Below are 25,707 nucleotides of genomic sequence, written 5' to 3' on the forward strand. Positions count from 1 at the left end.
TAATTCATTTTGAGTGAATTGTTGTGTATGGAGTAAGGCAGTCGGTTCTGGTTCATTCTTTTGCTTACGGCTATTCAGTTTTCCCAACAAAATTTATTGAAGAGACTATCTTTTTCCCATCGTATATTCTTGGCTCCTTTTTCATAAGTTAATTGACCATACATGTGTAGGTTTATTTCTCAGATTTCTCTTCTATTCCATTGATCTGTATGTCTGTTTTAATGCCAATACCACACTCTTTTGATTATTGTAGCTTTGTTATATGAATTGCATGGTTTTAAAAAAATCATACAGACCTAGAGTCAAAGAGCCCAATTCCACCAGTTATGTAATCTTATACAAGTTATTTAAATCTGAGAATCAGTCTCCTAGTCTATAAAACAGAAGTAATATCTACTTCACAGATTTATTATAAGGAAAAAATGTAAAGTAGTTAGCACAATGCCTAGCACCTGGCAAGCCCACAAAAAAAGTGACAGTGGATATAATGTTTCAGGAATAAATTGCTTACTAATTCTTCATTTAAATTCAGGATTCAGGAAAAGAAAGCTGTGGTACATATAGACAATGGAATATTACTCAGCCATTAAAAAGAATGCATTTGAATCGGTTCTAATGAGGTGGATGAAACTACGCCTATTATACAGAGTGAAGTCAGAAAGGAAAATACCAATACAGGGTACTAATGCATATATATGGAATTTAGAAAGATGGTAATTATGACCCTATATTTGAGACAGCAAAAGAGACACAGATGTAAAGAACTGTCTTTTCAACTCTGTGGGAGAAGGTGAGGGTGGGATGATTTGAGAGAACAGCATTGAAACGTGTATATTATCATATGTGAAACAGATCGGCAGTCCAGGTTCGATGCATGAGACAGGGTGCTCAGGGCTGATGCACTGGGGTGACCCTGAGGGATGGGATGGGGAGGGAGGGGGGTTCAGGATGGGGAACACATGGACACCCATGGCTGATTCATGTCAACATATGGCAAAAACCACTACAATATTGTAAAGTAATTAGCCTCCAATTAAAATAAATAAATTAATTTAAAAAACTAAATTCAGGATTCACCTGGGCTATGGAGGTTCCTTCCAGCATGCCCCCAAATGTTCTCCTAGAGGTAGCTGAAATTCACATAAGCATCTGAGAGTTTTAATACCTTCTCCTTCCTCGAAGCTTCTGGATTGAAGGCAATTTCCTGTATCTCCTTATAGGATGGGCCTCCCTGAGTCTTCAGAACTCTTAGGACTCATATACTCCTTCCACTTCTAGTGAAAGCAAAAGGTTTTTTCCTACACAATCCTGAGTGCTTCATTGTTGTTCAGTCGTTAAATTGTGTCTGACTCTTTGTGACCCCATTAAGTGTAGCATGTCAGGCTCATCTCTTCTCCACCATCTCCTGGAGTTTGCTCAACTTCAGGTCCATTGAGTCAGTGATATGATCTAACCATCTCATCCTCTGCCCCTCATCCTGAATGGGACAAATCTCTCTCTAAGGTCATATGCTGCTGCTGCTAAGTCGCTTCAGTCGTGTCCGACTCTGTGCGACCCCATAGATGGCAGTCCATCAGGTTCCACCATCCCTGGGATTCTCCAGGCAAGAATACTGGAGTGGATTGCCATTTCCTTCTCCAGTGCATGAAAGGGAAAAGTGAAAGTGAAGTCGCTCAGTCGTGTCCAACTCTTAGCGACCCCATGGACTATATACTGGTTAACAAAGTCTAGATCCAAATTGTGTAGGTTCAAATCCCGGTTCTGTCATTTATTATCTATGGGGAACTTGAGCAAGATATTGACTTCTCTGAGCCTCAGTTTCCTTGTCCATAACATGGGAATAGCAATACTTAGTCCATAGGGTTATTGTAAGGATTCAGTGACACACTTCATGTAAAGAGTTTAGAACAGTGTTTGGCCCCTGGTAAGGACAAAACCAGGTCCTTACTAGGTTTTATTAGTTATTATTTTTAGTGTTATCTGGTCACAGTAAAAATACCATTAGTTGGTTTCAGGGCAGCCATCAGCGGGCTGGGTACCAGGGAAGCAACTGCCTCTTAGGGTTTGGTATTAGTTTTACCCATTTTACATAGGTCGTATTAAATGTTCTCTTTGGGGAAGTAAACATGTGAGGTCAGCAAAGCATAGGCAGGTCCCTTTATCTCCTAGTGATTCAGAAGACACTCTGTGATTCTGTGGGGGCAGCCACACCATGGTCCCAATGTTACAAAATCTGGAACCCAGGGATGCTTATATACTGACGCCCCAAGCCAGCCCCAAGCCCCAGGTATCTCTGCAAGAAACTTCTATTATTAAAGGCACCTGTGGGAATCCTTTTTCATAACAAATTCCAGCCTGGCCAATATTCATTGAAATGTAAGAAGATGTCCACCAACTCGGCCTGTCTTGTTGGCAAAAGAGAAGAAAGAAGCTGCAGTTATACTAACCTGGGCATCCTGTCTCGCAAGAGCATCATCCAGATAATTGCTTTCATCCCTGCCTCCCTGAGGATGAGAAAAACAAACCACAGAGACTGAGAGAGGATCCAAGAAGATTTGGGTGCTCTGATAAGACAGAATGTCTGGGAACCCAAGGACAGGGTAATTAGACAGAAGGGGCAGGAGTGCAGCTTAGGGAGAAAGGACAGTTGTCTTCAAATGTGTTTGCATTACTCCCATGGCTCTGATCTGATCAAACAGAGGGCAAGCCTGGTGTGGCTCCCTGATGCTGTGTGGGTGTCTCTGACAGTTGAAGGGGCAGGAGGACAAATACGGCCTGGTGAGTGCTCCTTCAAGGACTATACCCAGCTTTTTACTCCTCTTCCTCCACTCCCATGTCTTCCCAGCTAGCTGACTTCTGTCTCCCTAACTGGCAACTTTATGCTGATCAACTCTGCCACATAGGAGCTGGGAAAAGAGGAGACTCAAGAGACTCTGGGGCCAACAGTGGGGGCCTGAGGAGTACCTGAAAGTGCCCTGTCCCTCACCAACACCAGGAGGCAGGACTGAAGGGTAGAGGAATGCCAAAGTGTGGCAAAATGGGCTACTTTTCTCTGGTTTGTTACACTATTTTATTGCTAGGCTATTCCCATATGCTACAGTCTAGGCATGGCTCTGCAGTGGTAAATCTGGGAGGAAAACAAACAGTGGGTAGGAAGTAAGAAAAGCAGGCTGGTTGGGACTTCCCTGGTGGTCCAGTGGTTAAGAATCTGTCTTCCAAAGCAGGGAACTCAGGTTCGATCCCTGGTTGGGGACCTAAGATCCCACATGTTGCAAAGCAACTAAGCCCAAGTGCCACAACTACTGAGCCTGTGTGGCCCCGCGCCACACCTAGGGAAGCCCGCACACCGCAGCTAGAGAAAGATGGCATGCCACAACAAAGAGCCCCACACCACAAAGAAGACCCAGCATAGCCAAAATAAAAAAATAAAATAAAATGAAGAGAAAAGCATGCTGGCATTATTAAGTAAACATCAGAGACACAGCAAGGTGGGAGCTGGAGATGCTTTCTAGGCTTCTGCTTTGGTTGCTGGAAAAACAGAAACAACAGTAATAGAAAAAGATGAGGGAGGAAGAAGAGCTGGTTTGGAGGCAAAATGGGTTCAAGTTTAGGTTAGGAGGACTGAGCGGACGGAGGTGATGGCAGAATATCCACACGGAAACATGGAAAAGGCAGTGAGAAATGAGAGTCTCACACTCTGCAAGGAGGTCAGGCCTAAAGATAAAATTGTGAAGTTGTGTGAAATGCTTGTAAATCCATCTCTCTTTTCTGACATCCCTTCCCCCTCACTGGCCCAGACCTGCTTTTTTCACGATATCAGGAATACCAAGATAACCTCCCGCCTGGGGTTCAATTCATTGGACACACCGCTGTAACATTACTCTTCTAAGAAGTTCCAATCACATCACTCAACTGCTCGAAAACCTTCAGAGGCTCCCCACAGCTCTCCATAAAAAAGCACAAACTCTCCCCAACATGGGACCCTGGTTCATTTTCCCACCTGGCTCCTAGAGTTACTAGTCCAGCAGCTCAGCCAACTGTTCCCTGAACCTGCTCCGTGCTTCCTGACTCCCTGTCTTCTCCTCACTGATCTTTCTGCCTGGAATGTACCCCCACACACCTGTGCCTCTTGAAATTCCAGCAACCCTCCTAGTCCTCTCTCAGTCAGTACCTCTGCCATGAAGCCTTTTCTTTGTTTCTGCAACCAAAATCTCTGCTTGAACTTTTCTCCTACTCTGTGCCTCTTTTTTGGCACATATTTGCATGCTTTTATTATAGCAACACATGGGCCTGCTAGATCCCCTTCTGACAATATAAATTCTTAAAGCCCAGGACTGCCTCTTAACCACATTCCTAACTTTCAATGCACCGAGTAATGATTGTCCGGCGTATATTAAGTACTTGTATGTGTAAATGAGAAAAAATGGGGATGTATGACTAGCTAGAGTCTTTAAAGGAGAGAAGATAAAACAACAGAGAGGCTTCAGAAAAACACAGGGAAAAATTCCCATTTGGGAGGTTGAAAGGTTGAGAAAGGCTGGAAGAGTGGGTAGAGAGTGAACGTCTCAATAAACCCCCCCCCCACCCCCACCAAAGGTGGGAGAAACTTACAGCGGACAGAGACACCAGCACGCGCTGGAACATGAACGACGTGTCAGAGCGAATATCATCTTCAAGGCTCCGCCCATATTCTAGCAAGAGAGTCAAATTAGTGACATCAGAGTGAAGATCCCTGCCCAACACCAGGTCACACCCCAGAGTCTTCCATCCTCTCCTGGACCAGCCTTATTACTGAAGCAGCTCATCGTGAGGTTCTTCAGCCCATGCACAGCTGATGAAAAACTAAAGTCTTGGTAAAATGGTCAAGATAAGTTGATGATTAGAGCAGAAGAAGATAAATGATTAGAGCAGAAACAAGATGCTCTTGTTGCTTAAATTGGGAGTTGGGAAGGCAGGGCTGTGATCCCCTCTTTTGTGATTCCTACTGTCTGGGGATCTGTCCTGAACGTGGTTTGCAGTGACACAGAGAACTGGTTAAGCAGCACGAGGAAAGGCAAACAGAGCGGAGTTTCTGAACCTGTGTCTGGGGACAAGCAGCGGGCTATCCACAGGGAGAAGACCACAGGGAGTCAGTGCTAGAACCAGACTCCCAGGTTTTGAATCTCCCGCTCTGAACACCTGCAGAAATCTCTTACTGTTTTGTTTTCTTTCTACTGAACTGTATGTTTATTACAGAAAACTTAGGAAAAACTAAATGAGTTAAATGAAGTGGGGTGGGGAGGTCGGGAACAAAACCTCATTATGGATCTAATCACCCAGAAATAATAATCATTGATAACATTTTGGTGAATATCATTCCTCATTTTCCCCACATCACATATTATTTTTGTTTCTTTAAGAAATGGGATCACAGCATCTCATTTTATGATTTGTCTTTTTCCCTTATCCGTATACCATACCACTCATTGTAATTTAATAATATCCTCCGATATACATTTTGATGATTATGTTGAATGGATGTGCCATATTTTGTTTAGCCACTCTGTTGGACATTTTAAGCTAATATAGATGACACTGTAGGATCTGAAGCTTTGGACATTTTTTATTATATTCTTAAGTCAAAAAGGCATGCCTTTTTTAAAGGCTCCTCATATGTACTGTCCTCTGGAGATTTTTAAGAGGAGAGTATTGCCACTGGAGGTGGCTGCAGGACCTACAGCCTAGTCTGAAGGTAAGAAGCTGAGGAGACTGCTCCTCCAGGCCACTCCCCGGAATGCTAAGATTCAGTGGTGACCCCACATTTGAATAAACACCTTTGATTCTCTGCTTGATACTAAAGAACAGCTTTCCAGCTTTCAGGGTAATAAACACTTCACTGGATAGCCTAAGAAGAGTGGCGGGTACACCTGAGAAGTCTCGAAAAGCCAACAGTCATTTGGATCGACAGGGATCTGGATGAGAGCGGAGCTTGTAGCTGAGGCTCCCTCATGGTCCGTGTTTCAGTGGGTAACCTCCCGCTTCCAGTCTAGTTCTCAGAGGACAGGGCCTCCACCAAGGCCCCTGAGGATGCTACATACGCAGCTGGTAGGTCTGGTTTATGCGCCGGACCTCCTCGGGTGTCCGGGAGGCCAGGATCTCAATCAAGCAGCCCTCATCTGTGCCAGCTCCCTAAATGTAAAAGCCAGAGGAGAAGGTGTTATGAATCAGGTTACCAAGTTGAGTCCCAGACACAGCAGGAATACAATCAGAAATCTGCAGAGAATAAAGACAACTCACCTAGTTCCAGCAATAGGATTTGCTCATTTTTAACTTTCCTATCCAGATTCCAACATGTTTATTAGTCATAACAAACATTTCATGGGCTGTTTTGGGGTGTTGGTTAGGAATAGCTTCCACCCTCTGGGGGTTTTGTCTTGCCTTGGTCTCCCCTGTACTTTTCCTTTGAAGGACAGAACCTTCTTTGGGCAACGGCTGTTATCTTTGTTTCCCAGTGACTAGCCCAGAACCTTCCATGAGCCTGAGTATTCATTGACGTGAGGGAGGAGGGCAGTCATAATTGAATTTTGTATTTGATCGCTAAAAATTGGCAGAGCCTGGCATAGGGCACAGTGGCTCTAGCATCTTGGGAGGCTGAGAACTCTTGACAGGTTCTGAGCTTACAGCAGACCAAGAGGCCCTCACAGTGTCAGTCAAAAGTCCCATATCTCAAAAAAGGAGCTAATATGGCAAGAAATTGTCTGGAGTAACACAACAAGCACAAGTATAATCACTCCCCAGTGGGCCACAGGGAAGAAAGAATTTCTTAACTTTTGGGGAAACAACTTTGAAGTTACAGTTGCTAGACTGTAATGTCCTGTTTTCAAGTTGTCTTAAATGAAGGAAAATCCTCCCCCTCTACCCTCCTTCTCCACACTCTCAGGCCTCTATCACGGCTTCTTGAGAAAGCCCGGCAGTGGTCCACCTTTGCACCTCCAGCCCCAAAAGCAGGAGAGGAGCACAAACCTTCATGGCCTTTCGCAGCTCCTGCACATCGTACAGCACCGTGGGTGTCATCATCCCCAGGATCACCTGCTCAAAGTTGCCACTCAGTTCCGACTTCAAGTCGTCCATCAGGTCCTGGAACACAAGGAAGTGCTCCACTTAACTGGTCCAGTAACAGAAACTAGCCGCCCTCGGTGAGGTCCAGGGATGGCTGAGGTCTCCAAGACCCTCTCAGGGGGCTCATGTCCTCGAAACCATCTTCATAAAAACACTAAGACGTTGAGATCTGACATTACACCCTCATCCCCTCACAGCTATCCGGTGGAGCTTTCCAAAGGCTGCTCAGCACATCTACAGATCCACAGTTATGTGAAAAGGCTATGAAAATACTCCTCCCCTTCCCAACTACCCATCTGTACAAGACCAGGTTTTCTTCCTACTGTAACCAACACCAGGTATCGCAACAAGGTGAATGCAGAAGCACATATGAGAATCCAGCTGTCTTGCATTAAGCAGACATTAAAGAGATTTGAAAATGTAAAACAATGCCAATCTTCTCAACACTATTTTTTTGTTTTGGAATATAAAGCTATTTTTCCAGAAATTGTTATTTTTGCTAGCATGCAATGAGTTTTTATTGTTTTTAAAATAAGAAGCTGAGTGCCGAAGAACTGATGCTTTCGAACTGTGGTGTTGGAGAAGACTCTTGAGAGTCCCTTGGACTGCAAGGAGATCCAACCAGTCCATCCTAAAGGAGATCAGCCCTGGGTGTTCATTGGAAGGACTGATGTTGAAGCTGAAACTCCAATACTTTGGCCACCTCATGCGAAGAGTTGACTCATTGGAAAAGACCCTGATGCTGGGAAGGATTGGGGGCAGGAGGAGAAGGGGACAACAGAGGATGAGATGGCTGGATGGCATCACCGACTTGATGGACATGAGTTTGGGTAAACTTCAGGAGTTGGTGATGGACAGGGAGGCCTGGCGTGCTGCGATTTATGGGGTTGCAAAGAGTCAGACACGACTGAGCAACTGAACTGAAGTGAACTGAACAAATACTTATTTTAAAATATCCTCAGTATTAATTTCTAATATGGTCAATATTAATAGATGTAACCAGCAAAAAACAAAAAAGTCTTCAATAATTTAAGAATGCAAAGGGGTCCCAAGATCAGTGTGTTTGCTCCCTTATGAATATACCCTGAATATATTTCCAAGTCAGTATCTACCTACAATATTTTTAACAGCTGCAGAAATTTCTATATGTAGATGTAATACAATTTCTTTAATCAGTGCCCTGTTTCTATTTTTCTACTATTCTTCTAAATAGGCATTTAGCTGCATTCTTGTAATCATTCATGATTAATTCTTAAGGCTCAGTTGTTAAAAAGAAATGTAATAATTACTTGGACAAAGGACCAAATTCTAAAGACATTTAGTCACAGTTCCTCGTACAGGTCAGAGAGTTGAAGAACCTGCTTAAGATCAACGAACTAGTATGGATTTGTTTTCAAGTTCAGATTGCAGATTCTCACAAACCTGAGTCCAAAACAGTGTATTTTAATCTATTGTACCTATTTTTATGTTAATCCACATGTATCAAACAGATGAATGAACAAATAAATTAGCATTCAGTCAATCTGTTAAGGTTTGTCATCTTAACAAACTGCTGTCAGATCAGCTTAGTTCTGAAGCTGAATAAATCAACCCCAAATATGTGGCCACACTTTAGCTCACACACCACATGCATGTTCATTAAACTTCTTTGGGATGGAGGAGACTTTAAAATGCCCAGAAGATAGTCCAAGCAACCTGATGGGTAGAATCTTGTTCTCTGCTGGTGCCCAGCCAAGGTTGGCATGAAGATGCTCCCCAGAAGAGTTGAGCCAGGCCTGTCCTGCCCGGCAGCTTAATGCCTGTCTTTGGGAAGCAGCCTCATCTGACTAGCTTTATAAATTATCCAGGAACAGAAATACTTATCGTGGAGTTAACAGCACTCTGAGACCTGGAGGCTCTCACTGATAACGTTTACTCAATAAAACGATTCTCTAATCACACAGATAGGCTTTCAGTGATATGAAAAGAGCGGGTGAATGACTCTGGTAAGTGAGCTGTTGGAAATGAAACTGAGACAGGGTTCCTCAGGGGTGTGGGATTCAAAGCAGAAGGGGAAACATGGTGAGTGAACCACCTCTGAATGCACAAGCCAGCAAAATACACACATATATGTTAGGTAGTTAGAATAGGAAACAGGAGTCCAAAATGGCGGTGGCTAAAAGACAAGGAAGGGAAAAGCCCGCGAAAATGGAACAAAGGAAGGTCAAAGGAAGGTCTGAGGACCGGAGTGAGAACTTCAGGTAGAACAGCACTCCTGGCTAAGCCCAATTTGCATAGAGCAGGCTCAGGGGGAGGAAAAAACATATAAAAAGTGGAGCCAAAGCACCCTCTCTCTCTCTCTTTCTCTCCCGTGCGTGCGTGCTCTCTCTGTTTCCCTCTCTGTTTCTCTCTCTCTCTGGTGTGCGTGCACTCTCTCTCTCTCCCCCTTTTTCCTCTCCTGCACGCTGGGGCATTCTTCTCTTTGTGTCTTTGGGTCGACGGTGGGCAGGCCCTCATGCTTCAAGGATGGATTTTCCTGCTATTATCTAAATAAAATAGAGCTGTAACACTGATTCGTCTAAGATCTATAACACTGTCTGTTCGAGACCCGAGAGCCGTGACCCGCTGAAGGCTCTAATGTCCATCACCCCAAATCTTTGTTGTGACGAGACAAGAACTGAGGAGCATACACTTGCGTGACACAGCCAAAAATAAAAATATAAAATTATTTTTTAAAAACCCAAAACAAAGGGCCACTACTTCAGGAATCAAGTAGAAAGGGGTCCCTGCTTCCCTGTTGCCTGACAGATCCCTGGTCAAGGCGGAGAGCACAGGCCTACCCTGCCGATGGTGGACTTGTAGGCTGTCCGGATTTCCTGGCGCTGGGCCGTGCTGCGGTAAGCCAGGACGTTGATGATAGCATCTTCATCTGTGCCTGGTGGAGAGGAGACAGGGAGGGAGTGCGATTTGAGCGAGGAATGAGAAAGTGGGTTCCTCTGCCGACACTTGCATAACCCTAACACACACAGAGAGCTTTCTAAGAAAAGAAGCTCTTATTTGGAGTGTTTGTCTATTTTGAAGGGAAACAGACACTAGATTTAGTTGTATGTTGTTGTTGTTTAGTTGCAAAGGCATGTTCAACTCTTTCATGACCTTATGGACTGTAGCCTGCCAGGCTCCTCTGTCCATGGAATTTTCCAGGCAAGAATACTGAAATGGGTTGCCATTTCCTCCTCCAGGGGATCTTTTTGACCCAGGGATCAATCCCTTGTCTCTTGCATCTCCTGCATTGGCAGGTGGATTCTTTACCACTGAGGCACCAGGGAAGCCCCGCTAGTTATTTACCACTAGACAAGAGTTAAGGTCTCTGAGCATTAGTTTCCTTATCTATAAACGTGCATGATCACAGTACTTTCCTACCAGGGCTGCTGCAAGTGTTAAATAAAACAAATCAGTGCATTACTTAGCACAATGCCCAGTGCTTGCTAAATAGTCAGTACGTGTTGACCAGGATCATATGTTTCCGCTCCTCTGGAATTCTTCTCAGAGTCTTTGGATCACCCATATTTATCATCCATGTTCTTACCTTTCGCTCCTCACTTTTATCTGTTTATTATCTCCTCTGAGTTTTGAAACAGTTAGACTTTATTTTCAAAATTTACCATTTGGCACTTCATAGGGTTTAAATTGGCGGCTGATAATATCTACTCCTTTTTAAGATCTGTAATTGTGTTTTTCTTTTCCAAGCTCTCTTTCCTGATCTCTGATTAGAAAATTTTTTAACTTTATTAAAAGTTTTCATTTGAGTGACTCTTATGGTAGACTACTTCTTATCTTTTGGAAATGTTCACAATAAATAAAAATAGAATTTTGTGCTCTTATTTTCTGAAAAAAATAGTCATTTGAACTTTTTGTTGTTGCAAATGTCACAGTGTGTGTGTATGTGCTCAGTTGTTCAGTCATGTCCAACTCTTTGTGACCCCATGGACTGTAGCCTGCCAGGGTCCTCTGTCCATGCAATTTTCCAGGCAAGAATACTGGAGTGGGTTGCCACTTCCTCCTCCAAGAAATCTTCCTGACCCAGGGATCAAACCCTCATCTCTTGCATCTCCTGCATTGGCAGGCAAATTCTTTACCACTGAGCCACCTGGGAAGCCCTGTGCAAATGTTATAGAAACCAACTCATTCTCCTTTTTTTTTTTTTACACATATATACAATTCAAAAATTATTCTTTTCAATTATGGTTTATTCAATATAGTTCTCTGTGTTATACATTAGGGCTTTGTTGTTTATCCATTCTAAATGCAATACTTTTTTGCATCTACCAACCCCAAACTCCCAATCCATCTCTCCCTGCCTCCTCCTTGGCAACCACAAGTCTGTTCTCTATGTCTTCAAGTATGTTTGTAGATAGGTTCATTTGTGCCATATTTTAGATTCCACATGCAACTGATATGTTACTTGTCTTTCTCTTTCTGACTTATTTCACTTAGTTCATTTCCAGTTGCATCCATGTTGCTACAAATGGCATTATTTTGTTCACTTTATGGCTGACCAATATTCCATCATATATATGTACCACATCTTCTTTATTGATACAAAACTTTTTATAACTGCCCATGAATTCCCATGATGCATTATCCTACCAAACTTTTTCACTATGAATTCAAATTAAAAATGTCATAAATTTTGTTTGTCTGTTTTTTTGCAGCAGCTTTTACAGAGAGATTTTATTCTGATCCTTCAAACTGGCCCCTCATCTTAGTCACACCTGGATGTTCATATATTGTAAGGTAGCATGTAACAGGAGGCTACCTGTATGCTGCTTTAGGTCTTGCATAAATCCTTTGTTCCTCATAGCACCTGAATGCAGGTGCTAAGAGGAACCACACGCAGTTCCCGGAATAATAGGAATTTATGCATCTCGTTTGTATGGAAAGTAACTTCTCCATACGGTGAATAGCAGCCATTTACTACTCTTTTCCCTTCTGATATGGAAAGTAACTTTTACAATCCCCTCCCTTGAAAATGATTCTAGCCTCCAGCTTCCTGATTAACTTGTAAGATTTTTTTATCCCTGTTTCTGCTAAAAAAGGGCTATCTTGTAAGAGAGTATATATATGCCCAGAATATGTTGAATAAACGCCTTTGTTCCATCAGAGCACTGGTCCCTGTGTCTTTCTTCATTTCTCTCTCTCTCCCTCTGTCCCCTTCAGCCTGGTCAGCCTCTTTTCTTCCTTCTTTCACTTTCTTATCGGTCGACTCTATACCCCCAAGTTCCAGTCCATTAAAGGACCACAACAATATATGTTGGGTGAGTGTTCAATTTTTTATTGTTTATACTATATGGGGAGTTGTGAAGAGTTACAGAGGAGAGTCTATTTAAATATTTCAGGGAGAAATGAAAAATACATACATTCTTTGCAAAATTAGAGATCTACAAAAATGTGAGGTATAGAGAGGAAGCTATAGAATTTTAAGTTTACATAGCTTAGGAATCTACTCTCTGTTCTTTTTTGTTTTAAAAAGAGGATAATAGATACAACCTCAGATATGCAGATGATACCACCCTTATGGCAGAAAGCGAAGAAGAACTTAAGAGCCTCTTGATGAAAGTGAAAGAGGAGAGTGAAAAAGTTGGCTTAAAACTCAACATTCAGAAAACTAAGATCATGGTATCTGGTCCCATCACTTCATGGCAAATGAGGAAACAATGGAAACAGTGACAGACTTTATTTGGGGGGGTTCTAAAATCACTGCAGATGGTGACTGCAGCCATGAAATTAAAAGACGCTTGTTCCTTGGAAGAAAAGCTATGATCAACCTAGATAACATATTAAAAAGCAGAGACATTACTTTGCCAACAAAGGTCCATCTAGTCAAAGCTATGGTTTTTCTTGTACTCATGTATGGATGTGAGAGTTGGACTATAAAGAAAGCTGAGCACCGAAGAATTGATGCTTTTGAACTGTGGTGTTGGAGAAACTCTTGAGAGTCTCTTGGATTCCAAGGAAATCAAACCAGTCCATCCTAGAGAAAATCAGTCCTGAATATTCGTTGGAAGGACTGATGCTGAAGCTGAAACTCCAATACTTTGGCCACCTGATGTGAAGAACTGACTCACTGGAAAAGACCCTGATGCTGGGAAAGATTGAAGGTGGGAGGAGAAGGGGACAACAAAGGATGAGATGGTTGGATGGCATCACTGACTTGATGGACATGAGTGAGTAAACTCCAGGAGTTGGTGATGGACAAGGAAGTCTGGCATGCTGCAGCCCATGAGGTTGCAAAGAGTCAGTCACGACTGAGCAACTGAACTGAACTGAATAGATACAACCATCCTTTTTCCAGAACACTCTTTCAGCTGAGAGGAGAAAGTTCATTACCTTTTGCTTTTTTACCCCATTTCTGTGAAAGGCACCATCCTTCTGGTCTATCAGACTTGAACCCTCAAAATAGCTTTGATTATTTAAACTGCTCTCTTCCTTCATATTCACAGTTCTTGAATATCTAAAATCTAGCTTTAAAATTCTTTTTGCATCTGTCCCTTCTTTTTAATTCCTACCACAACCACTCCAGTTCAGGATTTCTTCTTAGATAACCAAAAAGTTTACCACTAGTAGTCTTATCTCCTAATTGGTCTTTCCAGAGTCCTGCCAGATTCATTTTCCTAAAAGCACCCCATTCACTATTGTAAATATCCACATAAAAGGATACAGGCAGCCAAATCCAGAGACTTTGCTCTTGAATTTCTGTACTTGACCTGACTATACTGTACTCTGTTCTCCTAACCTCCTTACCATACCAATCTATGGGTTATTGTCTCCCTAACCCCCTCCATCTAGCATCCTGATTCTGGCATTTGTTGTTTGCTGGACTATGCCTCTGGGTCAGCCTCCAAGTCAGCAGCACCCTAGGACCCCTCTATGGCTCCTGCCTTCCTGGAAGTCTCCTAATCAGCCAACACCTCTTTTGCCAGTACATTCCTGCTGCAAGCCATATATTTATCTTGACTCCCTGAGGCCTCGGCTAAAATGCAAAACAGGGCAATGCTCACTTCCATCCCATGCTTTGCTTATGCTGCTCCATTCACCTGAAACACATTCTCTCTTGTCTATTTATTGAATAAACTCATCTCCCAAGTCCCATCTCAATTTCTGTATCCTCCAAGAAGTTTTTTCTGATGCCCCTAAATGAAATGTGATCCCTCTGATTCCTAATGGGATCTTGTGTCCTTCCGTCGCTATCATATTACTAACTGATCGTATTTCCATGAATGCCTTCGCTGCCTAGCATCCCTGGATGATTGGACCACAGGATTAGGTTTATGGTCCTTGTCTTCTCTGACTGTCTTTCTCACATTGGCCCACACAGCAGGCACTGAAAATGGTTGGTGGTACTGAATGCCTCCTGACTCTGAGAATTCTGAATGCCACGTGGTCTACGCTCCAAATTACAGTGCTCTTGCTATCCACCAAAGAATTACGATACACCTGAAAAATGAGTAGGCCAAGTACTTTTTCCATTTTATTTATGAAAAAGGGAAAATGAGAAGATAGATTCAAGGCAATGTCCTATTCAGAGGTAGGCAGCAGGATAGTACAGTGGCTTAAGATCCAGTTCTAGAGTCAGAATGCCTGGACTTGCCTAGAATCCTGACTCCAACAAACACATCCTGCCCCAGAGACCTTGGGCAAGTTAGCTGATCTCCCTAAACCTCAACTTTCTCATTAGTAAAATAAGCTGCTCTCAGAATTAAAACATCATCTATGCAACACATTGTGCCTGACACACAGTAGAGGTTAGCAATAGTTACTGTTGCTGCTAGTATTATTGGGGCTGAGCAAGATGAATTCTTTGTGGATAGAAAATCTGTGAAATAACGCCTCATGGTCAAATGTCTTTATCCAAATCTTAAGGAGATTTTAAATAGCAGGTATGAAACAGAGAGCACTTCTCTGGCCAAATGTCCACTCAGGCAAGTCTGGAGGGAGGGTCTAGGTCGGTGGAACCTGCAGTGCCCAGGCATGGCTATGTCCACCCATTGGAAGGCCTTGGCCCTGGGGAGCTCCCAGAAGTTGGTGCACTGGAAGACAAGCCCTTCTGGTCACATACACACAACCTTCTCAAATAAAGTCCTACACACTGCCCAGGGGCACTGTCCCAGCCACGCCTGTCACAGGAGCAAAGAACAGGGGCCTGACTCAAGGGAAAGAATGTGGACTTAGAGTTGGCAGGCCCCAGCTTAAGAAGGGCTCTTTGAGGGTGACTCAAGGTTCAGCTACACTTACTCTGTATCTTATTACATAACTTCTCCGAGTCTCAGTTTCCCATCTGTAAAGTGGGGCAAGAATAACAACTGCACCAGCTGCTCTCATTGTATCACAGGATTATCGTATCTACCTGTTCACACAATATTTGTCAAAATGCTTTGTTAACCTTCTGGCACAACATGCATGCCTGGGTTAACTAGAAGACAAATTCATTTCTCAAATTTGATAGCTTTATAATGCTGGAATGAAAAACAGATTTATTTATTTGGGGAAGTCCAGAATGAGTTCATCACATTTAAAAGTCTACAGTAAAAACCCTCCCCTTCAGTTTGCCTTGAAAAGTCACCTTGTCCTCACTGTGTTTTCTTAGAGTGAGACATATATTTGCTTGTGGACACAACGCCCTCTGGGTGACTCTGGGATGCGGGACACACAGGGGATATTCACCGCCAGTGGGACACTTACCGAGCCCTTTCATGGCCTTCCTCAGGGTCTGGGCATCTTCGGCGGCGTTGAAGCCTGAAGCGGCTTTGACAGCGCCTCCCTTGGCTGCCTGAGTGCACAAAGAAAGACAGAAAGATGTGACCAAGAGGCGCCTTCCTACCAGCATGGTGGCATCTCGCACAACAAATGTTTGCTGAGCACCCACCAGGGGCCAGACACTCGTCCAGGGTTGGGGACACAGCAGTGACTGGGAGAGATGAGGCTTTTGTTCCTTTGTGGCTGATGTTCAAGTTCAGCCAGAGGTAGACAGTAAAGAAGCCAATAAATAAATATTCCACCAGGCAGCCGGAGGTAAAAAGGGCTACCGTGCAGAGAGAGGTCGTGAGGGGCTGCCCTGAGGAGTGGCATCCAGGCTGAGGTCTGAGTGACAGGAAGTAGCTGACTATGCAAAGATCCCGGGGAAAGTTTTGCAGGCAGAGGTAACAGCTGAGGCAATGGCCCTGAGGCTGGAGCTGGCTTCTGAGGGAGGAGTGGAACAGAGGCCAGTGGAACTTGAGCTGAAGGGCAAGCTGGGGAGGGGTAAGATAAGGGACACCATTACCTTTGAAGTAATATTGTCTCCCCAGAAAGTGGGAAATCAAACCTGAATCCAATCAAGCCTCTTGGGTCAAACACCAATTTATAATAAAGAAGAGAAGGAGGAAAATGTTAGTCCACACAACAGGGCTGTCATCAGCACAATCCAGACTATGAGAAACACTACTTGATGAATGCTCTAGGTTCTTTAACAAATTGCAAGAAGAATTAGAAAAGAGAGAAATGGAGGGGAAATATAACTTGAAAGAGATTAAAAATGCACTTCAATAATCATAATGGGTAAACCTTATTGGGATCCTGAATCAAATAGTAAAAAGAAAATGACATTTATGAGGTAACTGGACAATTTTTTTTTAAAGTAAGCTGGATGCTTTTATATTATTTGCCTACTTGAATTTGTTCCTTTTTCATAACGGCATTTAGGGTATCTAATTTAGGCCACTTTGCTTCTTTTCCAAGAAAGGGAGGGAAATAGATACCACCTTACATGGGGTGATGAATGTTGAGGGGTAGTTGGTTCCAGAGGCTTGCATTCCAATGCTACCAACCACATGCAACAGAACATGCTGCTGCTGCTGTTCAGTTGCTCAGCTGTGTCTGACTATTTGTGACCCCACGGACCGTAGCCTGTCAGGCTCCTCTGTCCATGGGATTTCCCAGGCAAGAACACTGGAGTGGGTTGCCATTTCCTTCTCCAGGGAACTTTCCTGACCCAGGGATTGAACCCATGTCTCCTGCATGGCAGGTGGATTCTTTACCACTGAGCCACCTGGGAAGCAGGTGAACATGGACTTCATATTTGATGCCATTAAGCAATTAATGTTAACATTTTTAGGTGTGATAGTGTTTTTGTGCTTATATTTTATTTTTTTAAGAGTCGAATCTTATACACATTGAAAGAGTTCACAGATGAGAGGATAAGATGATTGGAATTTGCTTCAAAATTACAGGTTTGGGGGAGTGGAGACACAGAAGAAACAGGTTGACCATGAATGAATAGTAATAATAATATAATATTATTCATATATATGAGTTATGATTATATAATAATTATTGACCATGAGTTAGTAATAATTATAGGTAAAAAGGGGTTCTTTTTACTATCCGATCTGCTTTTGTATGTGTTAACACTTTTCCATAATAAAATAAGAGACATGACGAGGGCAGAATGAGAGCCTTCACAAACTGGTGAGAAGTGAAAGGTGTTAGTGGCTCCGTCGTGTCTAACTCTTTGCAACCCCATGGACAGTAGCCCACCAGGTTCCTCTGTCCATGGGATTTTTCAGACAAGAATACTGGAGTGGGTTGCCATTTCCTTCTCCAGGGGATCTTCCTGACCCAGGGATTAAACCTGGGTGTCCCTCACTGCAGGCATACTCTACCATCTGAGCTACCAGGGGAGCACACAAGTCGGTGAGGATTTTCTATTTTATTCTAAATGTGTTATGAGCCACTGGCAGGTCTTCAGCAAAGGGATGGAGGAGATTATCTGATCTACACATTTAAAAGATCACTTGGGCTACTGTATGGAGATACAGAGACCAGTTGAGAATCTGGGCCAAGATCCAGGGATATGATGGTAAACAAGGGTGAAATAGCAAAAATGGAAATAGACAAACTCAGCACATGTTTTGGAGGAAAGGAGGCAGAACTTGCTGAGGGACTGATGTGGGAGGTGAGGAAAGAAAAGAAGCAAGTGTAACTCTAAATCATTTCCTTAAGCAGCCAAGTAGAGAGTGGTATCATTTACGCAGATGGGGAAAGCTGGAGACTACCAGATTTGAGATGGCAGTGAGGAGAGGGATTTAGAAGTTCTATTTTCAAAACGTTAAGTTTGGGATGTTCGTTAAACATCCAAGTGGAGTCTAGAATGGTTGGTTGTACAATGTACATCTAGAGAGCAAGTCTCCAGTAATACATTTAGGACACATCAGTGTTTGGAGGGTAGCGGACAAAATGACCTGGGGAGAAACTGAAGAACAGGGGTCCTAGGACAAGCCTAGACCTCTCTAGCGGCATAGGGTCAGCAAAGAAGGACCCGAATGGATGGCCAAGAAGGACTGGCCCTTGAGGGGCCAATAAAAGGAAAACCAGGATTGTGTGTTGTCCAGAGGCTGAGGAAGGAGGGAGAGGTCAGTGCCTGCTAAGGTAGATGTGAACAGAGGGCACAGAAAGGATGGTCAGATCTGGGAACATGGAAGGTCCTGGTGACCCTGACAAGAGCTTCAGCAGTGGAATGGAGGAGACAGAAGCCTGACGGAGTGGCAGAGGGAAGGAGGGGGCATCATGAGGAAGAGATAGCAGCTCTAGATACTAAAGGTGAGGACTAGCATCACCAGAAATGAGCATGCCTTAAAGTGAGACACACTCTGATGTGTACGTGGGATAAAAAGTTAGTACAGACTAGTAGATTCTGCAAATACAAACTACAAACTAAAAATGTCAACAAGCAAAACATGGGTTAGTGACCAGTAGGAACCATTTAGTTGAATTCTGACTTAGAGATAATGTACTGATTAAGATCAAGGTGCCCTGGGTATTTCTAATGTATTTAATAAATTATTAATGCTATTTTAAAATTGATGTTATTTATAAGGGCTTCCCATATGGCACTAGCGGTAAAGACCTCGCCTACCTACCAATGCAGGAGACATAAGAGACGCAGGTTCAACCCCTAGGTTGGGAAGATTCCCTGGAGGAGGAAATGGTAACCCACTCCAGTATTCTTGCCTGGGGAATCTCACAGACAGAAAAGCCTGGTGGGCTATTGTCCATGGGGGTCGCAAAGGGTCAGACACGACTGAAGTGACTTAGCATAATGTATGTGAGGCGTCATAGAGAAATACATAGGATTTAATATAAAATAGATGAAAAAAATCAGTGAACAAACAAAGCATAGGAAGTTACAGTAAGTTGAGTTCAATCCAGTCACTAAGTCGTGTCCGACTCTTTGCGACCCCATGGACCGCCGCACGCCAGGCTTGCTTGTCCATCACCAATTCCCAGAGTTTGCTCAAACTCATGTCCATTGAATCAGTGATGCCATCCAACCATCTCATCCTCTGTCGTCCCCTTCTCCTCCTGTCCTCAATCTTTCCCAGCATCAGGGTCTTTTCCAATAAGTGGGTTCTTCGCATCAGGTGGCCAAAGTATTGGAGTTTCAGCTTCAGCATCAGTCCTTCCAATGAGTATTCAGGACTGATTTCCTTTAGGATGGACTGGTTTGATTTCCTTGCAGTGGTTTGATCTCCTTGCAGTCCAAGAGACTCTCAAGAGTCTTCTCCAACACCACAGTTCAAAAGCATCAATTCTTCGGTGCTCAGCTTTCTTTATAGTCCAACTCTCACATCCATACATGACTACTAGAAAAACCATAGCTTTGACTAGATGGACCTTTGTTGGCAAAGTAATGTCTCTGATTTTTAATATGCTGTCTAGGTTGGTCATAGCTTTTCTTCCAAGAAGCAAACATCTTTTAATATCATGGCTGCAGTCACCATCTGCAGTGATTTTAGAACCCCCAAAAATAAAGTCTGTCACTGTTTTCATTGTTTCCCCATCTATTTGCCATGAAGTGATGGGACCGGATGCCATGATCTTAGTTTTCTGAATGTTGAGTTTTAAGCCAACTTTTCACTCTCCTCTTTCACTTTCATCAAGAGGCTCTTAAGTTCTTCTTCGCTTTCTGCCATAAGGGTCATGTCATCTGCATATCTGAGGTTATTGATATTTCTCCCCGCAATCTTGATTCCTAGATGAAGCTTGTGCTTCATCTAGCCAGGTATTTTGAATGAAGTACTCTGCATATAAGTTAAATAAGCAGGGTGACAAAATACAGCCTTGACGTTCTCCTTTTCCTATTTGGAACCAGTCTGTTGTTCCATGTCCAGTTCTAACTGTTGCTTCCTGACTTGCATACAGATTTCTCAAGAAGCAGATCAGGTGGTCTGGTATTCCCATCTCTTTAAGAATTTTCCACAGTTTGTTGTGATCCACACACTCAAAGGCTTTGACATAGACAATAAAGCAGAAATAGATGTTTTTCTGGAACTCTCTTGCTTTTTTGATGATCCAATGGACGTTGGCAATTTGATCTCTGGTTCCTCTGCCTTTTCTTAATCCAGCTTGAACATCTGGAAGTTCACGGTTCACATACTGTTGAAGCCTGGCTTGGAGAATTTTGAGCATTACTTTGCTAGCTTGTGAGATGAGTGCAATTGTGCAGTAGATTGAGCATTCTTTGGCATTGCCTTTCTTTGGGATTGGAATGAAAACTGACTTTTTCCACTTCTGTGGCCACTATTGAGTTTTCCAAATTTGCTGGCATATTGAGTGCAGCTCTTTCACAGCATCATCTTTTAGGATTTGAAATAGCTCAACTGGAATTCCATCACCTCCACTAGCTTTGTTTGTAGTGATGCTTCCTAAGGCCCACTTGACTTCACATTCTAAGATGTCTGGCTCTAGGTGATCACACCATCGTGATTATCTGGGTCATGAAGATCTTTTTTGTGTAGTTCTTCTGTGTATTCTTGCCATCTCTTCTTAGTATCTTCTGCTTCTGTTAGGTCCATAACATTTCTGTCCTTTATTGTGCCTATCTTTGCAAGAAATGTTCCCTTGGTATCTCTAATTTTCTTGAAGAGATCTCTAGTCTTTCTGATTCTATTGTTTCCTTCTGTTTCTTTGCACTGATTACTGAGGAAGGTTTTCTTCTCTCTCCTTGCTGTTCTTTGGAACTCTGCATTCAAAAGAGTATATTTTTCCTTTTCTCCTTTGCCTTTCACTTCTCTTCTTTTCATAGCTATTTGTAAGGCCTCTTCAGACAACCATTTTGCCTTTTTGCATTGCTTTTTTGGGGGGATGGTCTTGATAACTGCCTCCTGTACAATGTCACGAACCTCCGTCCATAGTTCTTCTGGTACTCTGTCTATCAGATCTAATCCCTTGAATCTATTTGCCACTTCCACTGTATAATCATAAGGGAATTGATTTAGGTCATACCAAAATGGCCTAGTGGTTTTCCCTACTTTCTTTAAGTCTGAATTTGGCAATAAGGAGTTCATGATCTGAGCCACAGTCAGCTCCCAGTCTTGTTTTTGCTGACTGTATAGAGCTTCTCCATCTTTGGCTGCAAAGAATATAATCAATCTGATTTCGGTATTGACCATCTGCTGATGTCCATGTGTAGAGTCTTCTCTTGTGTTGTTGGAAGAGAGTGTTTGCTATGACCAGTGCGTTCTCTTGGCAAAACTCTATTAGCCTTTGCCCTGCTTCATTCTGTACTCCAAGGCCAAATTTGCCTGTTACTCCACGTATCTCTTGACTTCCTACTTTTGCATTCCAGTCCCCTATAAATGAAAAGGACACCTTTTTGGGGTGTTAGTTCTAGAAGGTCTTGTAGGTCTTCACAGAACTGTTCAACTTCAGCTTCTTCAGCATTACTGGTTGGGGCACAGACTTGGATTACTGTGATATCAAATGGTTTGCCTTAGGAACGAACAAAGATCATTCTGTCGTTTTTGAGTCTGCATCCAAGTACTGCATTTCGGACTCTTTTGTTGACTATGGTGGCTACTCCATTTCTTCTAAGGGATTCTTGCCCACAGTAGTAGATGTAATGGTCATCTGAGTTAAATTCACCCATTCCAGTCTATTTTAGTTCACTGATTCCTAAAATGTCGATGTTCACTCTTGCCATCTCCTGTTTGACCATTTCCAATTTGCCTTGATTCATGGACCTAACATTCCAGGCTCCTATGCAATATTGCTCTTTACAGCATCGGACTTTACTTCCGTCACCAGTCACATCCACAACTGGGTTTTGTTTTTGCTTTGGCTCGGTCTCTTTATTCTTTCTGGAGTTATTTCTCCACTGATCTCCAGTAGCATATTGGGCACCTAATTGGCACCTACCAACCTGAGGAGTTCATCTTTCAGTGTCCTATCTTTTTGCTTTTTCATACTGTTCATGGGGTTCTCAAGACAAGAATTCTGAAGTGGTTTGCCATTCCTTCTCCAGTGGACCACGTTTTGTCAGAACTCTCCAGCATGACCCATCTGTCTTGGGTGGCCCTACACAGCATGGGTCATACTTTCATTGAGTTAGACAAGGCTGTGGTCTATGTGATCAGATTGTTTAGCTTTCTGTATTTGTGGTTTTCATTCTGTCTGCCCTTTGATGGATAAGGATAAGAGGCTTATGGAAGCTTCCTGATGGGAGAGACTGGATGAGGGGGAAACTGGGTCTTGTTCTGATGGGCGGGGCCATGCTCAGTAAATCTTTAATCCAATTTTCTGTTGATGGGTGGGGCTGTGTTCCCTCCCTGTTATTTGACCTGAGGCCAAACTATGGTGGAGGTAATGAAGGTAACAGTGACCTCCTTCAGAAGGTCCCATGCATGCATTGCTGAACTCAGTGCCCCTGACCCTGTAGCAGGCCACCGCTGACCCATGCCTCACCCGGAAACTCCTGGACACTCACGGGCAAGTCTGGGTCAGTCTCTTGTGGGGTCACTGCTCCTCTCTCCTGGGTCCTGGTGTGCCAAGGTTTTGTTTGTGCCCTCCGAGAGTCTGTTTCCCCAGTCCTGTGTAAGTTCTGGCAGCTCTATGGTGGGGTTAAGGGCAACCTCCTCCAAGAGGGCTATGCCATACCCATTACGGTAAAGGAGGGAAAGGAAATGGAAATAGAGACTTAAGGGTCAGTGTAGTTTTTTGCTGTGAGACACAGATTTCTCTGCCTAGAAGCGAAAGCAGGACGAAACTGTAATCAATAAGGAGAACTGCAGTGTCCACGAGAGGAAAAGAGATCATCTGCCCAGGAAAAACCCTGCTGTTCTTTGCACTATGTGTGAAAGTGAAAGTCGCTCAGTCGTGTCCGACTCTTTGAGACCCCATGGAATAGTCCCTGGAATTCTCTAGGTCAGAATACTGGAGTGGGTATCTGTTCCCCTCTGCCGAGGATCTTCTCAAACCAGGGATTGAACCCAGGTCTCCTGCATTGCAGGTGGATTCTTTACCAGCTGAGCCACCAGGGAAGCCCAAGAATACTGGAGTGGGTAGCTGTTCCCCTCTCCAGGGGATCTTCTCGACCCAGGGATCGAACCCAGGTCTTCTGCATTACAGGCAGATTCTTTACTGTCTGAGCCACCAGGAAAGCCCAAGAATACTGGAGTAGGTAGCCTAGCTCTTCTCCAGGGGAATTTCTCCACCCAGGGATCGAACCCAGGTCTTTCACATTGCAGGTGGGTTCTTTACCAGCTGAGCCACCAGGGAAGCCCATGCTGTGTGTAGCGAGAGGCAACCTGAATTAGTGGAGCTCTTCTGGGCTTCCTGATTTAGCAGCAGAGGAAGAATCAAACTAGCTTTTGTTTTTCATGTATCTTCCCCTCTGTTTGCTGACAAGAAATATGACTATAACCTCTTAACAATCTGTGCTTTGCTATTCTGAATTCTGTTTTCTTGTCATTGAAACTGGCCTAATTAGTCATAGCCAGCACTTCCAAAAATTGTTCTGTGTTGTCCCCTTTCCCTTAGTTCATCTATCAGGTGTACACCACTGTGATGTGCATCTGATTGGTAGAGACAGCAGATGGGGGAGGATCTGCCTGATATCCATGGTTCCCAGATGGCAATGGAGTTCAGACTCATCTGGAAACCTTGCTCTGCTCATAATGGATGCTATGTGCTTTTAAGATGCTAAGAGTTCACAAGCTGAGAGTAAGAAGAGATCGCCAACGCTAAATTTAGGGCTGAGGTCATACAGAGGTTTCTCCTGACTTTTCTGATAATGCCTCTTTTGGCAAATGGTAGAATTTACCAAATTACCAGTGTTAGGATGTTATGGTGATGGCACAGAACAGCCGAGGGAGATCACTATGAATTACTGCAAAGGGAGGTTTTACATCTTATATAAGACTTGGCTGAAAGGCACCCCAACAGCCTGGTGCCCATGACTCCAGTAAAATCTCAAATTCATGGAGACAGTCAGCTCCATCTCCTCTGCATCACTTGGGGGTCATGAATTCTGTAAAGAGAATCCTAATATTGGGGGAAATTTCACCTGTAGGTCTCTGTGAAGGAGACATGGTGGGCATATTTTGAGAGGTAGTAAGCTTAGTGGGAAGGAGCACAGGCATTGGAGTTGAACAGATCCAGGTTGGAATCTTTGCTTCAACACTTCCTAGCTCTGTAGTCTAGAGGAAGTTTCATTTTTCTCACCTGTATGTTAAGAATAATAATGATACCAATCCACAGGGCTGTTGTAATAATGAAGGAGGATAATATAGCAAAACACTTAGTACAAACAGTAAATACAAAACCAAAAACTCAGACTCAGTGGCCTGAGTGGCTCTCATCAGTATAATTCAAAATGACCTCAGTAACATTTCTATAATAAACATCATAGTGAGATTCTTATATCTGTTTCTGATAACAGCCCTAATGCAAGTCTACAGGGTAATGTCAAAGCAAAATCTAGAATAGAGCATTGTACAAGGTGGCAAAAACAATGTAAAATAGATCTAAGGCTCTCTTTAATTTGATCCAAGAATGTACACGGGGCCTGTAAAGGCATGGAGGATTTTTATACCCATAGGGTAGTTCTTTAGTAAGTCAGACCTAGTCCACCTTAGGCTGAACTTCTCATGCCCACTGTGGCCCACATCAAGCCCATCCAAAGCCCTCAGGTCCCAGAGGGTGTGGGTCTTATCTGCTGGAAGACCAGTCTTTCACCTCCTGAATATGGTGAACTTCTAACACCCATCACTTTTCCACACTTGACTGAGGAAAAGAGAAATGAATGACATTAACCTCCTTGGTCAGTGGTTAAGAATCCACCTGCCAATGCAAGGGACATGGATTCCATCTATCCCTGGTTTTGAAAGATGCCACACACCATGCGCCACAACTACTGAGCCCACATACCAAACTACTGAAGCCCACATACCCTAGAGCCTGTGCTCCCACAACAAGAGAAGCCTGTGCACAAGAGAAGCCTTCTTTACTGCAAAGAGAAGCCTGTGCACCGCAACTAGAGAGTAGCCCCTGCTTGCCACAACTAGAGAAAGCCCGCATAGCAACGAAGAGCCTGTGTACCCCAACAAAGACCCAGCATAGCCAAAAAACATATAAAACAAAAATTAAAAAACTTTCTTGGGCACTGAATTGCATCCCCCCAGAAAGGTATGTTGAAGTCCTAACCCCCAGTACCTCAGAATGTGCCCTTATTTGGAAATACTGTCATTAAATTAATTAATTAATCAATTATAATAAATTAAATCAAGACGAGGTCCTACTGGAGTACAAGGGTAAGCT

At 43.4% G+C, this 25,707-nt stretch overlaps 1 protein-coding gene across 20 annotated transcripts in view; it reads right to left on the bottom strand.

Annotated features, from left to right (window-relative positions):
• Positions 1–25,707, bottom strand: part of ANXA4 (annexin A4) — a 67,350-nt gene that overhangs the window by 18,339 nt on the left and 23,304 nt on the right. For all 20 annotated transcript variants that reach the window (XM_081594492.1, XM_081594501.1, XM_081594493.1 and 17 more), the window contains 6 exons: positions 15,817–15,904; positions 9,918–10,012; positions 7,003–7,116; positions 6,078–6,168; positions 4,612–4,691; positions 2,448–2,504 (listed from right to left, as the gene is read on the bottom strand). In XM_081594492.1, the coding sequence (XP_081450618.1) occupies positions 2,448–2,504; positions 4,612–4,691; positions 6,078–6,168; positions 7,003–7,116; positions 9,918–10,012; positions 15,817–15,904 (525 nt within the window). The remainder of the gene's footprint in view (positions 1–2,447; positions 2,505–4,611; positions 4,692–6,077; positions 6,169–7,002; positions 7,117–9,917; positions 10,013–15,816; positions 15,905–25,707) is intronic.

Source organism: Giraffa tippelskirchi, chromosome 4 (assembly GCF_054371585.1).
Source record: "Giraffa tippelskirchi isolate mGirTip1 chromosome 4, T2T-mGirTip1v1.2.pri, whole genome shotgun sequence".
Classification (NCBI taxonomy): domain Eukaryota; kingdom Metazoa; phylum Chordata; class Mammalia; order Artiodactyla; family Giraffidae; genus Giraffa; species Giraffa tippelskirchi.